We start from the raw sequence: 9,743 nt of genomic DNA, 5'->3' as shown, positions 1-9,743 counted from the left end.
TCCTGAAGATAAGAGGACTTGACAGATGTATCATCAAAGGCGAGTATGCAGCTGAAAATGAAAAATATGGGGCAATAACAATTATTCGCCAACATCTCACTGAGGATCTCAGAGATCAGTATCTAAATATTGCGAACCCTCTAGACCTTCGGACAGAGTTAAAATCCAGATACACAATAGTGTCATTACCAAAATTTATAACTCAAATGGGTCTTTTATTTGAGTGGATAAATCTCAGATTTCGGGACTTTAGGTCCGTAGATGAATATAACTCAGCTCTAATCAAAATCGTTTCTAAATTGAAACTATGTGGTGAAGAGGTAACAGAGGAAGATTTACTGGAAAAGTCATTCCTCGCAGCTGATCCAAGGGATCTATTGTTACAATATACCTACAGAAAAAATGTTTCACCACTTATACGAATTTGATCTCGTATCTATTACAAGCTGAGAAGAATAATGAGATACTAAAGAAAACCAGTGAGATGAGACTTTCTGAAGCCAATAAGGCTGGAGAGAATAAGGGTGAATCCAAAGAAGCCACGTCCAGAATAATAAAAGGAGTGGTCGGCTTATACATTGCCTAAGAATCGAGATTTCGACATTCTGATTTTATGTTTTGATTTGTTTGTCATTTATATTTTTTTTATATAATAAGAATTGTTTTAGTTTTATATTATCATGTTTGACTTGCTTGATAATTTCTTGAATGATAAATGACAAATGATTTTTTTTTTAAGAAAAAAGAGTATAGTAATTAAAATTATCCGACCAAAGGCATTGCCTAAAGGGGGCATGAATTATTCACCCAAATAAAAGACCCATTTGAGTTATAAATTTTTGAAAATGAATGGTTTCCACATTGAACCAATGGGCAAAAGAAATATAAATTCCTTAAGATTATAAAGAAAGTAAAAATCGCCCAAGGCATAAAAATGGTCGAGACTGTACTCCCAACTGATCTAAACTATGCTAAAAGATTAGTATGATAAAGGCAAAAGGCCTAGATAACCAGATAGGTTGACCACGAAATTTTATACACTTTATGGCATGACTGGACTAGCCATCCAAGTATTTAAAATTGATGCAAAGATTGATATCGAAAAAAGGCACAAAAGAGTTATCCCATAGAATCTCACGTTGTGTAACATGTACACAAGGGAAACTCAATAGGCTATAATGTTCCAAGCATCTAAAATATTTATAGCATGTACATGAGGGGGAGAAATGACACTCCCGTGGTCCATGAACAACACTAAAACCAGTGAAAAATAGGTCATGTGTGGGAAAGAAAAAGAAACCGTGAGACATGGACTAAGGTGTTCATATTCATATTTACAGCATTCAAAGAATGGCTTGATTATACAAGGATACTCACAAAGACCAAGGAACAGATTATAAGGAGATGTACTCCTATGTGGTGGATGCTACTACAAATTCGAAAATGATAAAGGTCTGGATATAAGAAAAGAGAAATGTAGTAAGCAGCATGATTGATCACTGGATAAAGATGATAAGAGTATCAGAAAGATGAGAAAAGAAATTCTCATAGAATAGTTTTGTTCCTAAGCTATTCATGGATTGAAACAAGGCAGTTGCAAATGATAGACTAAGAAAATAGTTAGTACAATCAGTCCATAGATCCTTATAGAGGATATTATAATTCCTTGTGTTTATGTTTATACCAAACCAACCTAAAGAGAGGTTCAATGGTTCAATGATTTCAATGATACAAGTTATCGATTGATTTTGGACAGAATATGATGGGAGTAGAAACCTTAGCCATATATGAGTATATTGGCGTGTGATGACAAGGTCTATGACTTAACATGTATGTTTTCGAAAACATAGCATTGTCTACGACAAAATGAAAGAAGTCATGAGACATCATCCAGAGAAAGTGACCAGAAGAATGTCTGAGTCAATAATAAAATGAAAGTTTCCACGGTATGGCAAAGCCATGAGACTAGAGGAACCGTGGGACATGAGAGGACCTGCAAGAAAGATTTAATCGCAGGATAGAGGTACATCCAAGTACTGGTCGAGTACTATCCGAGTACTGATTGAGCATCATCCATCCGACCAGAACATGAAGACATTGTCGAGTGGTCAGCATCAAAGGAGCACGTCTTGACCATGTCCAAATGAAGTTCCAGAAAGCCGGCGAAATTACAAAGTATTACAAGAAGCTCATCGACCAGATAGGAATGCATCGTCCAAAGATCTACAGTGATGCATTCATCAGGGGGAGTTCATGTGTTGTACTTTTTTTCCTGTCCATGGTTTTCCATTTTGCCACATTGGTTTTAGGGTTTTCCAGGAGAGGTTTTAATGAGGCAACATTAAGCATGCAACGAACCAGTACTGGATGTGTCGATCAAAGAGGAGTGTTATGTACCAGATTGTGATCGACATAACCGGACCGACCAGGACCGTACCGACCGTAGGAGATAATGCTTATCGACTGTTGTACTTATCCACTTAGGATAAACACGACCTGATGTATATATATATGTAAGACTCTTGGTCGAGATTAATAACAAGAAACACGTTTCCCCACTTAGTTTTATAACAAGTTCATAAATCAAAACAAAAAAAAAAGTGAATCATATAATAATTTGTAAGTTGTAAGATGAAACGATATAGTATCAAATAAACAAAAACAAAATAAATAGTTAATCAAAGAGCAGAACATCAAGTAATCAAAGATAAAAAGCAATAGTTCACTGAAGTAATCTTAGAAAAAGAATATCCCTCCGTAAATTGAAAAGTATGATTAGATTTAATGTGAACTATTGAAAAGTGTGATTAGATTTAATGTGAACTATAAAGAATTAGTTTAATTTATCAATATTTATAAATTCAAACCTCTAATTCATATATACATGATCCTTGATCATTATCAAGACCGTCTACCAGACATTATATGGTAAGACTGTTTGGTACTGATATCAAGGGAAAACACAACGGATCGCAAGTGTTTGGGTGCAAAGTACTTGATCTTGGCGTGAATGCTGAAGAGAAAGATATGTTATCTCATTGTTGAGTCTATCATGTCAGTAAAACAAACAGAGTAAAAAGATCAAAGTTGACAAGTATTCTTAGCTTGGCAATGACGATACAAAAACAAATCTGTAGTGACCTCAATTAACAACAAAGGGTTCATTCACAAGAACGGTTTCTAGATGGTCCAGTATATTCTTGGCTTGACAAGAACCAAAGTATTGGTCTGCATCTTGAGAAAGTATCCTACAGCCCAAGAGCTTTCTTCATCAAACGTACGCAGAAGTGGAATCACTCGATTGAGAGCGAACGAAACTATGAACTTCTTGGGTAAGAGCTTCGGCACTGAGGAGACAGAGCGTGAGAAACATTATGAAGTGCCGTCACAAACAAATCTACCAGAAACTTGTAATGAAACGAAATTACGACTCAAAAGATACACAGAGAAGAAACCGAGAAACCTCTGTTTCAGTCTCTTCACCAGTTTACTGTATTGGTTGTATTGGTATTTTTTTTTTTTGAGGGGAGAAAACGACAGCATATTGGAAACAAGTCATTGTGGGGAGAAAAACGATGGCGTATTAAGTGTGAGATGTTGTTTATTTACGTCCCATATCGTTAATAGACAGGGAAGTCAAGCTATTTATAAAGTGCAGAGTCGAAGCTAGAGGTCACGACCTTACTTGAACAGGATCTGTTCTATAGGCTCGTACCTCTGTATCCTTGATTTCTAAGGAGACAGGCCCTCAAACCTGGTTGATGAATCAAGGCCGTGCGATCTGAGTGTGATTAACGGTTGTGATACTCCTCGGAGGCTCCGCACTGTAGAGGATCGCTATCCGGTTAGGTCTTGATCTCTCCAGAGTGGTCGCACGGTTGTCTGACAGGCTTTCTTTTTTCGTTTATGAGAGTATGGTTGGCATTGATGAGGATGTTATAACTTTCAAGGCATAAACCTCAACAGTCGCCTCACCTACTTGAGTTATATTGCTTTTGTTAGCAGAGTTTCACTCTGTCATATTCTTTGGGTTCTCGCTGTAAGAAAAATGATTAAAGCTTTCGTTGATTCTACATTTCTCATATTGTTATTTCTGGCATTTTTGCCATTGTGATAGCAGACTTTTGAACTTTCTTGCTGGTCCGGGTACTCTCTTTACCTCAGGGGCAGCCTTTGAAATAGGCATATGATCATGTGGGAAGAAACTCAGACTTTAGGGAACAAATATTGGACCGGGAAGAAAAAAGGGATAGAAGATCCATAAAGTTGAAAAATATGGGCAAGTGGACATGTACTGATTAGCAATATTATTACCAAACCTTGAAGCATAAAAATTTGCTGATCTCTGAGTTAATTTGTGAAGTTGAAACATATTATAATGTAACATGCTCAAAACTATCCCACAATTGCTTCTTTATCATGAGTCATATCTGTATTTCTGCCTGCAGCCATGTTTATTAGAATGATGCAGATATAAGTCATTTGGGCTCTGTGTCTTCTAAAGCTCAGACTCATTCAGACAAGAGTGATCTAGATTGTTACTTTCTGCCTGCCGTTTTGATTCTCAAACTTATAATTTTATTTTCTTAGTAGAATGATGAGCAGAAGAACTTAGGTGAACTCTGGGATGTTATGATACAAAACACAAGTTGGGCAGACCCTTTTCTGAGATATTGAGACACATAACTGAAAAAATAATTAAAATTATACAAATAGACTCAGTTTTCTACCTTCTTAGATTGTAATGAACTGTTTGGATGGAACCTTGAAAAAGGCCTATCAAAACTCACAAGTCACAAGCAGCCTTGAATGGTGGTCACAGGATCATGTGGAAAAAGACTGGAAGGATGGGATTGGTACTGATTAGTTACTAACCAAACCTTAAACCATAAAACAACATATTGATCTTTTTTTTTTAAGTTCATTTGAAACATAATCTCTAATGTACAAAGTTCAAAATGATTCCAAAATGCTGTTGTAGTTATGAAATCAGTATATCTTCCCCTGAGCCACCAGGTTTACTCAAATGGCCGGACCCCGCAGCTCAAGCCCATCAGTGATTCACGCGCGGTTTCCACTTCCCATAGTTGAGTGTGTTATGTTAGCAAAACAAACAGAGTTAAAAGATCAACATTCACGTCTTATTTTAGTCTCTTCATCTGCTTTACTGTATTTGCCATTTGGTATTGGTATTTTTTCTTTTGAGGGGAGAAAAGGGCTGCGTATTGAAATAGGTCATTTGGGGGGACCAAACGATGGCGTATTAAGTGTGAGATGTTGTTTATTACGTCCCATATCGTTAATAGACAGAGAAGTCAAGCTATCTATAAAGTGCAGAGTCGAAGGTGGAGGTCACGACCTTACTTGAACAGGATCTGTTCTATAGGCTCGTACCTCTGTATCCTTGATTTCTAAGGAGACAGGCCCTCTAACCTGGTTGATGAATCATGGCCGTGCGATTTGAGTGTGATTAACGGTTGCGATACTCCTCGGAGGCTCCGCACTGTAGAGGATCGCTATCCGGTTAGGTCTTGATCTCTCCGTAGTGGTCGCACGGTTGTCTGACAGGCCTTTTTTTAGCTTTGATTTCTTTTTAGTGCACTGAGGTTAGAAACCGCAATGTATAAAGCAGTGTTGTTTTTTTCTCCCCGGTAATGGACAGAGCAGTCGTGTTGTTTATAGAACGAAGCCAAGAAGGTCGAGGTCACGACATTACTTGAACCGGATCTGTTCTATAGACTCGTTATTTTTAAGCTTTGGTTGATGCTTACTACACTCTTTTAAGTGTTTGTACATATAAGGCACTTGAGCTCTGTGTCGTGTCTTCTGAAGCTGAAACTCATTCAGACAAGAGTGATCTACAGAGATATTTCTGCCTGTCGTTTGACTCTCGACTTATAAATTTGTTTCATAATAGAATTATGAGAAGAACTTATGTGAACTCTGGGATGTTATGATTCAAAACACAAGTTGGGCAGACCCTTTTCTGAGATATTTTAAGAAACACATATCACTGAAAACTAGTTGAGATTATAAAAACAGTCTCAGTTTGCTACCGTAGATTGTAAATGAACTGTTTGGATAGAAGCTTGAGAAAGTCCTATCAAAAACTCACTAGCAGCTGTGAAATGGACACATGATCATGTTGAAAAAGACTGGAGGTATTACCGTATTGGATTTGTACTGATTTAGTTACTACCAAACCATAACGATTCAATATACCCTAAGAGAATTGCCACATTTACTTTTAAACTCATCACTTTTTTTTATTCATTTGAACGTTGTATATTGTATTATCCTTTTTAGTTAGCACGTCGGTGCTAATTCTAATCATCCAAGAATCAAAATCGCAATTTTTCTCAAAACAACGAAATTAAAGGTGAAACAAAAACTTTGTAAAGTGTTTGTTTAGAAGCCGTGCATGTGAGTATCATCAATCATCATTATTGGCCGATAAAGCGGCGTTTTTTAGCAGAGTTCATGTAGGGTCTAAGAACCCATTCCATCTCTGCTTCCTCTTGTTCCATTGTTCCTAATTTCACCTGCATCACCAAGAAACATCATTTGATATTTAAGGAACCTGATTGATATATATTCATTATACAATTTAACAAACCAAATCGAATCAAGACAGAATAAACCGAAACAATGCACTTTTACCTGGTAGAGCCGCAACTCAAACCGAGGACCGACTTCTTTTAACTCTATCGATTTTGGGCCTCCTTCTCCTTTATCATACACATGATTCCTATTTTTATATATATATATATGCCCAGAATCATTTTCTATCAAGAATCCACACAAACAAACAAACGAAAACATGCAATATCTTAGGACAAAAAAACTTGTACCTGAAAGAAATATAATCAGATTTATTACGGAAAGTAACTATACGTCTTGCATCCAGTTTTGGAACTGGGAACATGTGTTTTAACATGCTCCCAACTCTTTTACCCATCTGCCAAAGAAAAAATACAGTAAACAAACTCTACAAAACTGGTTTACATTGGAGCAAAGAAGGAAGTGAATCTGTTCTAACAGAATATACCTGGCTTGTAAAGTTGTCAAAAATGACGTAAGGATATTGCTCAGACATCTTCCCCGTTGCTTTCTTGCTTTGGATATCGTACCTTGTTACCTAAAAGAAAGGCTGGAGTTGTTAAGTAAAAGGAAAGATTTGAAAAGACAAAAATCATTAGGATGAAGAGGTACTTACCACATTAAGTAATTGAAAGTAAGCAGTTGGTCCGAATGGGAGATGAGAGACGATAAGGCCATCAGGCCTACCACGGTTCTCAGTAACAAATATCACATCACTATAATCATGCGAACGCGCCATCTCAATAATCTCAGAAATGACCTGCACAAAGAAACAATTCAGTATATAAATGGGTATTGTGTTGTAGAAAAGTCACTACAAGTCCAGCATACTCAAACTCCTAATAGACTTACAGTAAGTCACTTACTCATCTACACGTTCAAATCTTTGAACCTATGTTACGCATAACTACTGAGGTAATTAAAGGCATGGATGCGATAGTTACAGCCAGGAAACAAAATGGTCCAAAGGGAGCTAAAATACCATTAGAGCTGAACTTAACGACAAATATGAGAGAAACCACAAGGAGTGACCAATTGGAAAACAAAACTAGATTATATAAGATGATGATTAGATTTAGTACAGAAAGGCAGAAGAAGACAAATATATACCTGACTACCACGATTCATTCTCTTGGCGTTAGGAAATACATTCTTCAACTCCTGGCAATTAAAGGTTATAAATCAATCACCAAGCCCCTAAACGTTGTAAAAAGTAACACGGAAGAAAACAAGCCACACAATAATTAATGGTAAACATCTATTCAACGAGAGTACTGAAACTAAATTCAATATATATATATATATATATATACCTTAACGAATCGCGTTAGAGGAGCACTTGGATCCCTAGACGTAGTCATCAAAATCTTGGGATCTTTTTCCGTTGCTTTTGCATATTCATCATCAATATGACTCCCTGGAACTACTTTCACAACATGAGACAAAGATTATCCACTTTTAGCGACAAACCACAATAATGACACTGACAACAAGAGTTTCAAACGAATGAGCGTATATACTAACTACACAAAGTATGAACGTATACTAATTACGCAAAGAATGAACGTATACTAATTACGCAAGTTCGAACAGAATATATTGAACTATGTATTGAAACAACAATAACTTGGAACCTCGAGCTTATTAACAATAAGCTCCAATTATATAACACAAGTAGAATTTAGTACACAACAGGCTTCACAAAAAAAACATGAGGATTCTTACCGGAGGTGTTTTGATCTTCAAGATCAATCTCCTCACGAAGCTTCGCCTCCTCGTTTCGGAGCTCAGTAGGAATCGGCTTCCCTTCTGTTCAAACATAAACCCAAATCACAACAAAAAATTATAGATTGTTTAAGAGAGTTAAAAGAAAAAAAATAAAAAATCAGTGTGGACCTTGCAGGGCTTCCCTTATCTTCCGCTTCTTCTCATAGAGCCGACGCTCTTCACCTTCCAAGTTTTTCATGTAGAGATACTCCTTTCTTAATCTAATGTTCCTGGCAAACATCTTGATTCGTCGTGAGTGACAGAGAGAGAGAGGGTGGGGCTACCAAGGAACCAGTTTGGTAGGAAAGGGTTTCAAAAGATGCAGGAGGGGAAGGCAACTACAAGATTGCGACAGTCTTATAATAATAAAAAACGGCAAGGTGTTTGTCTATGAAAAGGTGAAACCATTAGCAAGCTACTTTTCGGCCACTTAGTATGTGGGCTCTAAATAGGCCACAAAACAACACTACGAAATTTTTGACAGTGACGCAGGGTTTAACTATTGAGTTGGTGACCCAATCTCTCAAATTAGTGTACAGATGTGTCCTTGTGCTTGTATATATTTTCTATTGTTCCATCTAGACCAGATTCTTACACCTAATTAATAGTTATCTTAGTCACTCTGTTGTATAACTAGTGTCCTTTCGTCACACAAGCGTGTTAGGTATGTGCCGGTGTTTTTAGACATGATCAGTGATCTACAACTAATCTATACTATTATTTGCGAAGTAAAATTTTGGTTTCGAGCTCTCACATTAAAAGTTAGAGTGGTTAATATCGTTTATACCCTTAATGAATATAAAATATATAAATTAACTCCAAAATAAAAACGATTTAAATGATTACAAAAATAATAACAATAATAAGAGCAATTATCTGAAACCTAACATATATTAAAAAATAAAATATGATATATACACATATATATTGTGTTGTTATCTGAAATTATCTTTTAATAATAAATTTAAAACTAAAATAAAACAGAAAAAATAACTAAAGATTAATCAAGAAAAATTATCAATTTTATATAACTGAAAAGAGAACATTTAGTTTATAATACTATATTCAAAGCGGTTTTCTTTCTCTCACGTTAAAATTTATAGCGTTTAAAATCTTCATTATCCTTAATACATAATTAGATTATATTTGTTAATATAGAACTACTCACAAATTAAAAACGAATTTCATTAATTTGATTCTCATCATTATCTACAAAATTATATATTATGTGATCCAGTAATATTTTACATCAAAATATTTTTAAAATAAATATAAATCCATGTATATAGTTTTAACGAATATATGAATATTTTCAAATTTTTACATAAGAGCTCTCACATTAAAAATTAGAGTGGTTAATATCGTTTATATCCTTA

At 35.7% G+C, this 9,743-nt stretch overlaps 1 protein-coding gene and 2 non-coding genes across 5 annotated transcripts; 2 read left to right on the top strand and 1 right to left on the bottom strand.

Annotated features, from left to right (window-relative positions):
* Positions 1 to 3,675: 3,675 nt before the first annotated feature.
* On the top strand, positions 3,676 to 3,892 carry LOC130500573 (small nucleolar RNA U3). The gene has a single exon (XR_008939193.1). It is a non-coding gene; the product is annotated as a small nucleolar RNA U3 (small nucleolar RNA).
* Positions 3,893 to 5,354: 1,462 nt separating this feature from the next.
* Positions 5,355 to 5,571, top strand: LOC130500574 (small nucleolar RNA U3). Its single transcript, XR_008939194.1, has one exon. It is a non-coding gene; the product is annotated as a small nucleolar RNA U3 (small nucleolar RNA).
* A 768-nt stretch (positions 5,572 to 6,339) lies between these two features.
* On the bottom strand, positions 6,340 to 8,705 carry LOC130499459 (uncharacterized). Of its 3 annotated transcripts, none has more exons than XM_056993543.1 (9): positions 8,497 to 8,705; positions 8,326 to 8,409; positions 7,914 to 8,026; positions 7,711 to 7,761; positions 7,217 to 7,360; positions 7,049 to 7,138; positions 6,852 to 6,958; positions 6,661 to 6,748; positions 6,340 to 6,542 (listed from the first exon to the last, which is right to left on the bottom strand). In XM_056993543.1, exons 1-9 carry the CDS (start codon positions 8,606 to 8,608, stop codon positions 6,444 to 6,446), a joined length of 888 nt encoding a protein of 295 aa, XP_056849523.1. In that variant the 5' UTR covers positions 8,609 to 8,705; the 3' UTR covers positions 6,340 to 6,443. The 3 variants fall into 3 exon arrangements, with proteins under 3 accessions (XP_056849523.1, XP_056849525.1, XP_056849524.1); XM_056993545.1 differs by having other exon boundaries at positions 6,661 to 6,728; XM_056993544.1 differs by having other exon boundaries at positions 7,914 to 8,023.
* Positions 8,706 to 9,743: the final 1,038 nt, after the last annotated feature.

The sequence above is a fragment of the Raphanus sativus genome, chromosome 9 (genome assembly GCF_000801105.2).
Source record: "Raphanus sativus cultivar WK10039 chromosome 9, ASM80110v3, whole genome shotgun sequence".
Classification (NCBI taxonomy): Eukaryota; Viridiplantae; Streptophyta; class Magnoliopsida; order Brassicales; family Brassicaceae; genus Raphanus; species Raphanus sativus.
This window is presented reverse-complemented; position numbering and strand designations above follow the sequence as displayed.